The sequence below is a fragment of the Salvelinus alpinus genome, chromosome 20 (genome assembly GCF_045679555.1).
Source record: "Salvelinus alpinus chromosome 20, SLU_Salpinus.1, whole genome shotgun sequence".
Lineage (NCBI taxonomy): Eukaryota > Metazoa > Chordata > Actinopteri > Salmoniformes > Salmonidae > Salvelinus > Salvelinus alpinus.
In genome coordinates, this window is record NC_092105.1 from 6985612 (window position 1) to 6999621 (window position 14010).

A 14010-nucleotide genomic window follows, 5' to 3' on the forward strand; every position below is an offset into this window, starting at 1 on the left:
CCCCAGACCCCACAGCCCCTCGGCCAGCGTGGGACATGCTTGTTTACCTTGGAACACCAGGCAGGATTAGCAGATGAATAAATAAGAGATTCTGAAGCGTCTTGTAAGGCGACATGTCTTCTCCGCAGCCTCCCGTCGCTGTCATTAGCATTGTAAAGTTAGGCCACACACTTGCAGACGGCCTGCCAGCACAGGGAGAAAACGATAGAAAAATACATAGAAAATAACAGTTTTTTAAAGTGAAAATTTTGTGGAAGAGCATAGTGGTTGACAAACTAACAGCTGTGTTCTCCTGTCCTCTCTCGCTATTGTCCTCTGAAGTGGCAGAAACATCATTACCTCAAAACTGTAATGTACTGAGGACAGAGGGCCAACAAAACCACTACAGAGAATTAGAGCTTTGCTCGCCATGCGATGGAAAGTCACTCAGCGCAGACAGGAGGACAATTTACCTGAAGGTGTCAAAAGCTTTCCAATCAGTAACTTGGTTTAGAGAGCTGCAGTAGACTAGAGCCATCTCTGTACTCTGAAGACCCTTTTGGCTCATGGGCCTAACCACCTGTTGACGAGTTAATTCTTCCTACATTATTATCATTTTATTTTACACACCTAATCTGTGAAATGAAAATGTGAAAATGTTCTCTGGCTGTGAGCTGTAACTGCATCGTGGTGTTTTGCAATGGGCTGATGCCAAATCCAACAACAATTCAGGTGTTCCCAATTGGGTACAGATGTCAAATCAATGTCTATTTAACCTTGGTTTCAACGTCATTCAACCTCTCTTAATATCTCCCTCTCTTATCCTCTCCCTCTCTTATCCTCTCCCTCTCTTATCCTCTCCCTCTCTTATCCTCTCCCTCTCTTATCTTCTCCCTCTCTTATCTTCTCCCTCTCTTATCCTCTCCTCTCTTATCCTCTCCCTCTCTTATCCTCTCCCTCTCTTATCTTCTCCCTCTCTTATCTTCTCCCTCTCTTATCCTCTCCCTCTCTTATCTTCTCCCTCTCTTATCTTCTCCCTCTCTTATCCTCTCCCTCTCTTATCTTCTCCCTTTCTTATCTTCTCCCTCTCTGTGTCCCTCTCTGTGTGTGTGTGTGTGTGTGTGTGTGTGTCCACGGTAACAACATTGATTCAACCAGTGTGTGTCCAGTGGGTTGTAACTGTGCTGCAATGAGGGCACCATTAGTACCCCCCCCCCCCCCCAATAACGTTCAATATGAGAGAGAACGAGGTCTAATGTTAAAACCTGAAGCCCGTTTGTGGTCGTTCTGGAAAAGTAATTGAAAGTTAGAGACCGTCTCTTCCCCCATCCTTTTTTTTTGTCCAACATCATTACTCCATAAACAGTTGTCAATCAGTATCTCTGATGGTAGGTTGTGACTTGTGACAGCCCCGCAGCTGACATTACCTAATGATATACTCATCCCCAGCTGACATTACCTAATGATATGAGGGGGGGGGGGATAACCACAAACATTAGCCCATATCTGTCTTTGTAGTCCCTCTGATTCCAAAACCAGACAGTCCCTGCATGTGTTAAGCAACCATTGGCTTCTCTAACAAGTGAGATTATGGGAATGTCTAATGAAGGTACCATTCGCGCAGTAACTGAACTCCCCTGTTTTTTTTAAATGCCACTTCTCAGAAACCCGCCACTTATCCGTTCTAATTAGCATAATCTTATTTAGTGTGAGTAAACAAGCAAACAGGCGGGACAAGCGAGAGGAGAAAAACAGCAAAACAACACAATAAGTAGCCTAGTTTAATGAACAGAAAAGAGAAAAACAGTAAAAGAATGCAAATGACGACCTTGATTCTGTGATATCTTTTTTTATTTTATTTTTTTCGCGGAGCTTCCCGTTGCATTGACTGATGCTGCCATTTATTACACCGTGAGGCCGTGAGAACACCGTGCGCAGGCGCGTTGCCTGCAGGGTGCATATTCAGCAAGGTACGGGTATCATCTGCTTGTTGACTCCCCCGTTCGCTAAATCCTTGGAGCGCGCACACAAACCTAGTTCTTGTAGGGACCCACTTGCATCACGGGTGACCTGGCTTGGGGACCCACTGCTCACTGGACGAGTGGAGGCCTAGTCCTACTCATATAACCTGCTAGCCTCGATATGGTTCAACTTATATTTGTTTGCCTTGTACTGTCAGGATTTGTTCTTCATCGAACGACGTTAAAGAAACTAGGCTGTATCTCAGTTAACTGAACAGTGTTTTATAATGGTTTTGCAAAGACAAAGGAAATCCGTATCACACATGGAAAGCAATAGATAACAGTCGGTCAGAGATCGCTTACTCTGCACCGTGAGTAAAAAAATACTTTATACAGAATGCGTGAGTAGTCTATTGTTACAGAAGGTTCGTTGAATTAAAATTGGTCTCAACATGTGCATTACACGTATTTAAAGTGGGGTCACAAATACCACAGTTTAATATAATACTTATAATACTTTCGTGATGCAATTCCATATAACTGCATAGTAGCTACATTATTGACTTATTTTACATTACAATACGGTCAGTTTACTATCGTAACAATATTGTACTATACAGCATAGTTGGGCTATATTATTGTCATCACGGTAGAGTAGCCCACATTGCATAAGGACAACTCAATGATCTTACTGACAACATTTGTCACTGAGGATTTATTTGAATAAATAGGTACAGCTAAATAATAAATTACACTAGTATTATTATTATTATCATTATTATTATTATTATACTATGTACTTCATGTTTCATGCTTTTTCCTCTAATTTATGACTTGTTCCATATTTCTTGGACAATGACCTTGTCAACTTCAGTTATGTCAGAGCGTCAGAGCGTCTCTTGTTTTCTCTCTTCTATCGCCTGGCCACACAAAAAAGAGGCCTGCACTGATGTGAGTCCATATTGGACCCATTGAAATGTTACTGATCGTAACCGTTAAAAACAATTTTGCACGCTTCATTTATATTAACGTTAACATGCACTTTAACGGCTTGAGTCTTGGCTCACGCCGTCAGCTGTTGGTTGCTCAAGGGGTCGTCGGGTTAAAACAATAAACCCCGCATTAACTCAAACCGTAATCAGCGCCTTTAAATGGGCGCGGGCGGAGTGTGTGTGTGTGTGTTGTGGCGTTGTGTGTGTTTAACGACAGAAGATTCACATATTGCACCACAAAGCTTAATCATTATTCGTTGATTAAAGAGCCTGAATGAGTTTGTAATATTGCTTTAATTTTCACAGCAAAAAAAACAAAAACGAAGGATTATCGAAGTGTCCTGTCAAATTATGATCATGTGTATTATTATATTTTCTGAGGAATTATAGCGTTTCGTTTAGAAAACGAACAAGCAAACAAAGCATCTCACATGTCGACTAATTAAAAGTAAAAATGTTTCATCAGTCGGCTTTTCATCATGAAACTATGCATTAATTTACAGTTATCCAATATTGTCTTTGACCATTCACATGTATTGATTCTTTCCTATAACATGGATTAGGCCAACTTGAGTGGTGAAAATACTACGATGATATCGGGGAGTTATATCACCACTCAGTCAGGTATCTTATATAAATACTACGATGATATCGGGGAGTTATATCACGACTCAGTCAGGTATCTTATATAAATACTACGATGATATCGGGGAGTTATATCACGACTCAGTCAGGTATCTTATATAAATACTACGATGATATCGGGGAGTTATATCACCACTCAGTCAGGTATCTTATATAAATACTACGATGATATCGGGGAGTTATATCACCACTCAGTCAGGTATCTTATATAAATACTACGATGATATCGGGGAGTTATATCACGACTCAGTCAGGTATCTTATATAAATACTACGATGGTATCGGGGAGTTATATCACGACTCAGTCAGGTATCTTATATAAATACGACAGAATAATATTGCGAAAGTGTAAATAATAAGAAATAAAACAGCTCGTTCTATTTTTCCACCAAAAAGTCGAATCTTTTTCGAGAAAAAAAAATAAGTTTTTCTGCAAGGAATGTTTTATTTTAAAAATAGGCTCCATTAATTGACGTAAAGCCTACGTTTTTATTTGATATAATGACAATTATTTCCTGATCTGGTGGTCAATACGTTTTTTTTTTTTTTGCATACTTCTTTCTTGTCGGTCACTAAAACATCTACATGCCTCAACAATGTAATTCCCTCGCAAGATCCCATATGCAGAGTGTGTCTAATTCATTCTTTTAAACGAAGCTACAATTTCTTTGTAATGACATCAGATTTGAAGAACCCCTAACTCCTCCAAGCCTCCTCCCTGTCCCGGTTCGCAAGCAGCCCATTGGTGGATGACAGTAGGTCGGAAAAGCAATGGCATTGTCCTGGTGACTTGCCCCCCGTCGGATACTTAAGTCCGCTATAAAACCATGTCAACGTGCTCGTGCATGCCAAATGGGCTGTCAGTTGTGATTGGGGAGTAACAAGTGGATTCAACAGCAACACTTTCTCTGCACCGAGCTGCGTTCTACATCTCTCGGTATGTTTCACGTCTGCTCTCCGGGATAATATTGATAGTAGGCTTATGGCATTTAGGCAACTGTGATTTCTGTCATAAAAAAAATTATCCTAATTTGAGAATGAACATATTGACCATCATGAGTAGAATAACTTTCAAGAACCTTCTCCTGAACTTTCGTGGATGTGTTTGTTTACCTTCTCGTTACTCCAGCATTGAACATTGAATTAGTTTGAAAGTATATTCTTAGGAAATATTCACACGGTTTTAACGTGTAATGCTAGCGTGGTTGTGAAAAAATCTGAATGCTAAATGGTTTGTTTACTTTTCTTTCCGTAGACTATTGCGCTGTCTGAATTAAACCTGAGCATCATCATGGACTCCGATACCAGCCGAGTGTCTAGCCGACCTTCCTCCCCCGAAGTGCATGATATGTTTCTGCATGCGATGAAGAAGCATATGGTAGGCTTCTCCGGTACTGTCTCGTCCACACAGAGCGACTCTCCACCGGAGATACCGGCGGACATGCGGAGCCTCTCCGATGATGACGATGATATCACTCTGAAAATGCTGTCAAAGAAGGACCGTAAACTGCTTTCGGAGAACGAGCTGCAGGGGATGCGACTGAAAATCAACAGCCGTGAGCGGAAGAGGATGCACGACCTTAACATCGCCATGGACGGTCTCCGGGAGGTTATGCCTTACGCGCACGGGCCCTCGGTGCGCAAGCTTTCCAAAATCGCCACTCTCCTCCTGGCGAGAAACTACATCTTGATGTTGAGCAACTCGCTGGAGGAGATGAAGAGACTGGTCAGTGAGATCTATGGCAGCGGACACCACAGCAGCTTCCACCCCTCCGCCTGTGGGACCATGGCGCACACTGGGCCACTGCCCGGCCATCCGACTGTTTCTCACGCCTCCCACCCGGTGCACCACCCACTTCTTCCCCCGGCGGTCTCCACCGCAGCCTCTCTCTCAGCAACGGGTCTTACCTCGATCAGACCCCACCATGGACTCCTGAAGGCGCCCTCGGCCGGCCCGGGCCCCCTGGGCAGCAGCTTCCATCACTGGGGCGCAGGGATGCCCTGTCCGTGCAGCATGTGCCAGGTGCCACCTCCACATGTGTCCGGCATGAGCGCTGTCACCATGTCCAGGCTGACGAGTGACTCCAAATGACATGAACACTTATCATAGAACGAGAGCAGGAGAAAAGTGAAAATAACTTTCGGCTGTAGACGTCACCCTGCATCTTAGTCCATATCAACACCTTTTACATTTTATTTATCTGTTGCTGAAATTAGCTTTGGATTGAGCCAGCAGAAATTCCTTACTTTATAAAAACTGGAAGAGCGCTACTAACATAGCATTTTGTAACAGTATATAGCGTAATTAATAAAAGGTGCTTTATGACACATTTTAATATTCAGTAATGGCCATCAATTCACTGGTTTCTTACATTGTGGCTGCCAGGAATATACACCATTCACATGGAATTACTGATGTCTTTTAATGTCATGTTCTTGATAATTATTTAATATAATGTTCTTGATCATTATTTCATGTAATGTTCTTGATCATTATTGAACTTTAAGACTAGCCCATTCCCGAGACCGAATAAACTAAAAGACAATACTTAGATATAGCAAACTGGATGAGAACACAATGGTAATGTAGATTGTAAATATGTAGATTCAGAATTCTGTTTATATAGTACGAGAGATTTTATATCAAGCCTTTTTTTGGTTAATGTTTTTTTGGATTGACCCCCGTTAGCATGTCTGCTCTCAGCCACGTAGCGCTCTGGTACCATGTTGCACCTGCTTCTGTCCTCTGTCCTCTTGTATAATATGTCCCTTCAGTGTTCTCTCTTCGACGTCACTGCCGTCACTGCCTAGATGTCTGCTTTCGTGTGGACGTTTCTATTCCCATTGTGTGTTGCCACGCATGCCAGTCACCGCACGACACCATAAACGATCACTTCTTTATGTTTTATATATATATATAAAAAAAAAAAAGTGCTTAAATGATATTTATTTACTTATTTTCAATGGGATTTCAAATGAATCAATGACGATGATTATCTTGGGATTTTAAATGTTAAATAAAAACAAGTTTAATAATGACATATTTTGTTGCCTATTCGTTATTGATGTCCTCCTCTTGCAACAAAACATCAACGCTTAAAGTTCCACGTAAAGTTGTAAGGAACACATGCACAGGCTAAATGACCCCCAATAAGAGCCATTGTAGTCTAAATGGTGAACCTCAAATGGGGCATCTAAGCAATAGCTAACCCGGTTGTTTTATTCTAAAGTGTCTTTGGCATTTGGAGACAAGCAGAAACACCTTAGGTTTTAAGCTGTGCTTGGTAGCCTGATAGTGGGTCAACATACACAGTTTTGTAAAAAAAAAAAAAAAAAAACGTAGTTTCTTAATTTTCATTTAGCAATTATATAAAATGAATTGTATAGCCTATCAGGTTCCAGACAGTTTTAGCCTTGCTTCGTTTGGATAACTTGCGATGTAGCTGATCGTCCAAATGAGACGTGATAAGATATGAATGAAATGATACAACCACAATTTACTTATTCCACTAATAACTAAATACAAAACCCATTTATTTTCACAACAAAATATGAAACACGAACTAGTTATTTACAGTGTTCTACCATCCACTACAGATTATATACATAGTTTAAGACATTTTCCATTTTGAAATATGGACCAAGGCAAACTTCGACATTTTATTCAGACCGAAAGGCCATGTGTAAACAATAAGCCTTTAGTAAATTATGTTGCGGTCAAAATAATTAGAATTAGAAACACAAATACACTTTAATAGAAGTAGAAAAAGTTTTTGGAACGTATTTTTGTTGATCAGATTTATGATTGACTAACAATGACTTACCCCCCCCCCCCCCCCCTTCAATTCAACTAAGGACAAAGAAATCCACAACATGTAGATTTTAGTCCAGACTGCTCAACTTTGAGCTCTCACTTTTGTTAGCAACATCATTATAGGCCTACTATAATCCCAGTAGCCTAATTCAGAAATCAAATATCCCAAAATGGTTATTCAACATCTTGAACTTTTCTAAGCACGTTGACGTTGAATTTATTTTATTAGCTTTTTGATATTTCGTTTCATAGAATTAAAAAAATATATAAACCACATAAAATGGAATTCACTGCAAACTGGGCATTTGGAGTCACAAGCCAGACTCCTTTCATCATAAATGTTCAGATGTGACATCATGCCTAATTTATTTTCCATGATTATAAAAAGTTACAAATGTCAGGAACGTTGAGGATAATAATTTATTATTTAATCGAAAGATTCAAGAAAGAATTGCTGAATAGCTCCGCTTTGATTTATGGTGTCTGGTTGTGGAGGATGCCTCGTACAAGTCACAGAGTTAACACATAACACATCCCTTACCGGCCAAGTTATGAATCAAGTCAATTTAGTCTCACTAATTAGACAAAAACCAAGAAATATCACTTATATTCAAAGTATATATGAGATATATCATAATTATTTAAAGGTTACAGTTTTCACCTCCATCTTTTCAGAGCATAACACACTTGTTTGTGACTTTGCCTCTCCTTCAGACTAGCTCATAAGGTGACTTGTAACTTTTTTTTTTGGCACCGATTTGATTTGTCCACGTGTGCCATCACACACAAAGCCCCTTTGCTGTCACAACGAGCGTTGTTTTGAATTGTTTCGGCATGGATCCAGTTGGACTTCCACATCTCTAGGTTTTTAAATACTTTGATAAGCTGAAAAAAGCAAATACTATCTTGATGAAATGCGGCCGGTTGGATATTTGTTCTGAGACGACATGACAGGGGGGCCACTTACCAAGACGTAGAGAAAATGTTTTGGGGATTCTTGAGCTATGCAAAATATGCGGGCAAACGATCCCTAAGACATACGAATAAATTCTGTTCTGAAGAATATCTGCGAATAAATGAATATAGCTGGGTATACATTAGTAAACGGCGGCAGCTGCATAGCAGATTGTGCATGCTGTTGAAATGTTTTCGAAAGGCTTTTGAAGCTGGAACGATATGGAATGAACCTGATGTTTGAATATTCATGCTCGCATTTGTTTATTCCTCTCTTTTTAACAATTTAATTATTCAAAAGATGTGAATAAGAAACTGAAAAAGTCCTTGAAGATTTGTAGGACATTGCATAGAGAAGAAGAAAGAATAACATTTATTGACTTACTGCTATCTCCCTCAAACTTACTGCTATCTCCCCCTGAACTTACTGCTATCACCCCCTGAACTTACTGCTATCTCCCTCAAACTTACTGCTATCTCCCCCTGAACTTACTGCTGTCACCCCCTGAACTTACTGCTATCTCCCCCTGAACTTACTGCTATCTCCCCCTGAACTTACTGCTATCTCCCCCTGAACTTACTGCTATCTCCCCCTGAACTTACTGCTATCTCCCTCAAACTTACTGCTATCACCCCCTGAACTTACTGCTATCACCCCCTGAACTTACTGCTATCACCCCCTGAACTTACTGCTATCACCCCCTGAACTTACTGCTATCTCCCTCAAACTTACTGCTATCTCCCCCTGAACTTACTGCTATCTCCCGCTGAACTTACTGCTATCTCCCCCTGAACTTACTGCTATCACCCCCTGTACATACTGCTATCACCCCCTGAACTTACTGCTATCACCCCCTGAACTTACTGCTATCTCCCTCAAACTTACTGCTATCACCCCCTGAACTTACTGCTATCACCCCCTGAACTTACTGCTATCTCCCCCTGAACTTACTGCTATCACCCCCTGAACTTACTGCTATCTCCCGCTGAACTTACTGCTATCTCCCTCAAACTTACTGCTATCTCCCTCAAACTTACTGCTATCTCCCTCAAACTTACTGCTGTCTCTCCCAAAGGTACTGCTAAAAGGTCAACACTGTGGGCCAGGAAGAGAGATAACTTTTAGTGCAGACAGAAGATGCCACCCGAGCCATCTCAGCCAGGTCTACTAGCCTAATAAATAGGATAAAGTTACATGTTTGACAGAACAAATTTGAGTCCAAACTGAGGTTAATCAAATTTGTTACAGGACACAATGCTGATCACGTCTTTTTAACCGGCATCTGTTGTTCAGGTCATCTCAGCCTGCCAATCCATTGAGAACCCATTTGTTGCCTGCAAAATGCAATTACTCACAGAGTTAATGAGGACTATAAGGTATCACATTTCAAAATTAAATAGAACCCCCCCCCACCCCCCCCATTCACTCACCACAATTCCATCTATTTCATTCCCACCTTAACGAGCAGCCTTTTCACTTCATTACGAGTCAGCAAGACACCTACTGTCAGTCAGTTATCTACACACCATTATACCAACACACACACCATTACACCAACACACACACACCATTACACCAACACACACACACCATTACACTAACACACACACACCATTACACCAACACACACACACCATTACACCAACACACACACCATTACACCAACACCAACAAACACACCATTACACCAACACACACACCATTACACCAACACACACACCATTACACCAACACACACACCATTACACCAACACACACACCATTACACCAACACACACACACACACACACCATTATACCAACACACACACACACACCATTACACCAACACACACACCATTAAACCAACACACACACACACACACACACCATTATACCAACACACACACCATTATACCAACACACACACCATTACACCAACACACACACACACACACACCATTAAACCAACACACACACCATTACACCAACACACACACCATTACACCAACACACACACCATTACACCAACACACACACACCATTAAACCAACACACACACACACACACCATTAAACCAACACACACACACACACACCATTATACCAACACACACACCATTAAACCAACACACACACACCATTAAACCAACACACACACACACACCATTAAACCAACACACACACCATTAAACCAACACACACACACCATTACACCAACACACACACACCATTACACCAACACACACACCATTAAACCAACACACACACCATTACACCAACACACACACACCATTAAACCAACACACACACCATTACACCAACACACACACACACCATTAAACCAACACACACGCACACCATTAAACCAACACACACACACACACCATTAAACCAACACACACACCATTAAACCAACACACACACCATTACACCAACACACACACACCATTAAACCAACACACACACCATTACACCAACACACACTCAACATTAAACCAACACACACACACCATTAAACCAACACACACACACCATTATACCAACACACACCTAACATACAGCAGGCCTAACATACAGCAGGCCTAACATACATAATAGTTCAACTTACATGTAGGTTGCTGCAATAATCGTAAATATCAAATTATGTTTCTTGCATGTATTTCTGCAGTCCTATAATTAGGGTAGTATAATGTATGTATTTAAAGAATGCAAATCTTAAAGTACTAGTCTTAAATTAATAAATAGTTAAACTATTATTGTATGACATGGACCTGATAGTTGATCCATTATTATATCACATGGACCTGTATATATGCATAATTTAAAGATATAAAGATGCTTGTTTAGTGCCAGAGTGATTTACCACAGAAAGCTGGTTAACAGATCCTTATCCATAGCTGGTGCCATGGCGACAGATTCCTTGATCCTAAACTTGATCCTAAACTTGATCCTAAACTCCCAGATTGAGATGTCGATAGTTCGAATATTCATAAGGTGTTATGTAGTGAGGGTTAGGAGGGGTGATGTAGTGGGGGTTGGGAGGGCTGATGTAGTGAGGGTTAGGAGGGGTGATGTAGTGAGGGTTAGGAGGGGTGATGTAGTGAGGGTTAGGAGGGGTGATGTAGTGAGGGTTAGGAGGGGTGATGTAGTGAGGGTTAGGAGGGGTGAAGTAGTGAGGGTTAGGAGGGGTGATGTAGTGGGGGTTAGGAGGGGTGATGTAGTGAGGGTTAGGAGGGGTGATGCAGTGAGGGTTGGGAGGGCTGATGTAGTGAGGGTTAGGAGGGGTGATGTAGTGAGGGTTAGGAGGGGTGATGTAGTGGGGGTTAGGAGGGGTGTTGTAGTGAGGGTTAGGAGGGGTGATGCAGTGAGGGTTGGGAGGGCTGATGTAGTGAGGGTTAGGAGGGGTGATGTAGTGAGGGTTAGGAGGGGTGATGTAGTGAGGGTTAGGAGGGGTGATGTAGTGGGGGTTAGGAGGGGTGTTGTAGAGAGGATTAGGAGGGGTGATGCAGTGAGGGTTGGGAGGGCTGATGTAGTGAGGGTTAGGAGGGGTGATGTAGTGAGGGTTAGGAGGGGTGATGTAGTGAGGGTTAGGAGGGGTGATGTAGTGAGGGTTAGGAGGGGTGATGTAGTGAGGGTTAAGAGGGGTGATGTAGTGAGGGTTAGGAGGGGTGTTGTAGAGAGGATTAGGAGGGGTGATGTAGTGAGGGTTAGGAGGGGTGATGTAGTGAGGGTTAGGAGGGGTGATGTAGTGAGGATTAGGAGGGGTGATGTAGTGAGGGTTAGGAGGAGTGATGTAGTGAGGGTTAGGAGGGGTGATGTAGTGAGGGTTAGGAGGGGTGAAGTAGTGAGGGTTAGGAGGGGTGAAGTAGTGAGGGTTAGGAGGAGTGATGTAGTGAGGGTTAGGAGGGGTGAAGTAGTGAGGGTTAGGAGGAGTGATGTAGTGAGGGTTAGGAGGGGTGATGTAGTGAGGGTTAGGAGGGGTGATGTAGTGAGGGTTAGGAGGGGTGAAGTAGTGAGGGTTAGGAGGGGTGATGTAGTGAGGGTTAGGAAGGGTGATGTAGTGAGGGTTAGGAGGGGTGATGTAGTGAGGGTTAGAAGTGGTGATGTAGTGAGGGTTAGGAGGGGTGATGTAGTGAGAGTTAGGAGGGGTGATGTAGTGAGGGTTAGGAGGGGTGATGTAGTGAGGGTTAGGAGGGGTGATGTAGTGAGGGTTAGGAGGGGTGATGTAGTGAGGGTTAGGAGGGGTGATGTAGTGAGGGTTAGGAGTGGTGGTGTAGTGAGGGTTAGGAGGGGTGATGTAGTGAGGGTTAGGAGTGGTGATGTAGTGAGGGTTAGGAGGGGTGATGTAGTGAGGGTTAGGAGTGGTGATGCAGTGAGGGTTAGGAGGGGTGATGTAGTGAGGGTTAGGAGGGGTGATGTAGTGAGGGTTAGGAGGGGTGATGTAGTGAGGGTTAAGAGGGGTGATGTAGTGAGGGTTAGGAGGGAGGATGCAGTGAGAGTTAGGAGGGGTGATGTAGTGAGGGTTAGAAGTGGTGATGTAGTGAGGGTTAGGAGGGGTGATGTAGTGAGGGTTAGGAGGGGTGATGTAGTGAGGGTTAGGAGTGGTGATGCAGTGAGGGTTAGGAGGGGTGATGTAGTGAGAGTTAGGAGGGGTGATGTAGTGAGGGTTAGGAGGGGTGATGTAGTGAGGGTTAGGAGGGGTGATGTAGTGAGGGTTAGGAGGGGTGATGTAGTGAGGGTTAGGAGGGGTGATGTAGTGAGGGTTAGGAGTGGTGGTGTAGTGAGGGTTAGGAGGGGTGATGTAGTGAGGGTTAGGAGTGGTGATGTAGTGAGGGTTAGGAGGGGTGATGTAGTGAGGGTTAAGAGGGGTGATGTAGTGAGGGTTAGGAGGGAGGATGCAGTGAGAGTTAGGAGGGGTGATGTAGTGAGGGTTAGGAGGGGTGAAGTAGTGAGGGTTAGGAGGGGTGATGTAGTGAGGGTTAGGAGGGGTGATGTAGTGAGGGTTAGGAGGAGTGATGTAGTGAGGGTTAGGAGGGGTGATGTAGTGAGGGTTAGGAGGGGTGAAGTAGTGAGGATTAGGAGGGGTGATGTAGTGAGGGTTAGGACTAGGAGGCATGAAGAGTTGGTCTTACATCCAACTTACACTGGACTTAAACCTCCCAAAACGCTGCACAGATGTACAACCTTTCAAATAGGCCCATTGTGTTTTGTTAAACCGCCCAAAGGATCATGATGAAGGTATTGAAGAGATGCCGCGAAGCTGATGCTGGGGACAGAATAAGGAACATAAGCAGAGACAGACGGGTAGAATAGAGAGGGGATAAGAGAGGGAGAGGATAAGAGAGGGAGAGGATTAGAGAGGAGAGGATAAGAGAGGGAGAAGATAAGAGAGGAGAGGATAAGAGAGGGAGAAGATAAGAGAGGAGAGGGTAAGAGAGGGAAAGGAGAAGAGAGGGAGAGAATAAGAGAGGGAGAGGATTAGAGAGGTGAGGATAAGAGAGGGAGAGGATAAGAGAGGAGAGGATAATAGAGGGAAAGGGTAAGAGAGGGAGAAGACAAGAGAGGGAGAAGATACGAGAGGGAGAAGATAAGAGAGGGAGAAGATAAGATATGGAGAGGATAAGAGATGGAAAAGACAAGAGAGGGAGAAGATAAGAGAGGGAGAAGATAAGAGAGGGAGAAGA

The 14010-nt window shown here is 42.9% G+C and overlaps 2 protein-coding genes across 2 annotated transcripts; one reads left to right on the forward strand and one right to left on the reverse strand.

Annotated features, from left to right (window-relative positions):
* The first annotated feature begins 4379 nt into the window (after positions 1-4379).
* On the forward strand, positions 4380-6616 carry LOC139546239 (oligodendrocyte transcription factor 2-like). Its single transcript, XM_071354376.1, has 2 exons — positions 4380-4514; positions 4833-6616. The coding sequence occupies exon 2, from the start codon at positions 4869-4871 to the stop codon at positions 5667-5669; it is 801 nt and encodes a 266-aa protein (XP_071210477.1). The 5' UTR covers positions 4380-4514; positions 4833-4868; the 3' UTR covers positions 5670-6616.
* Positions 6617-11276: 4660 nt separating this feature from the next.
* LOC139547276 (uncharacterized) lies at positions 11277-13442 on the reverse strand. The gene has a single exon (XM_071356334.1). The coding sequence runs from the start codon at positions 13440-13442 to the stop codon at positions 11277-11279; it is 2166 nt and encodes a 721-aa protein (XP_071212435.1).
* Positions 13443-14010: the final 568 nt, after the last annotated feature.

Excerpts from the sequence above, each read along its gene's own strand:
- LOC139546239 (XM_071354376.1), top strand. The coding sequence starts at position 4,869 with ATGGACTCCGATACCAGCCGAGTGTCTAGCCGACCTTCCTCCCCCGAA.
- LOC139547276 (XM_071356334.1), bottom strand. The coding sequence starts at position 13,442 with ATGCCTCCTAGTCCTAACCCTCACTACATCACCCCTCCTAATCCTCAC.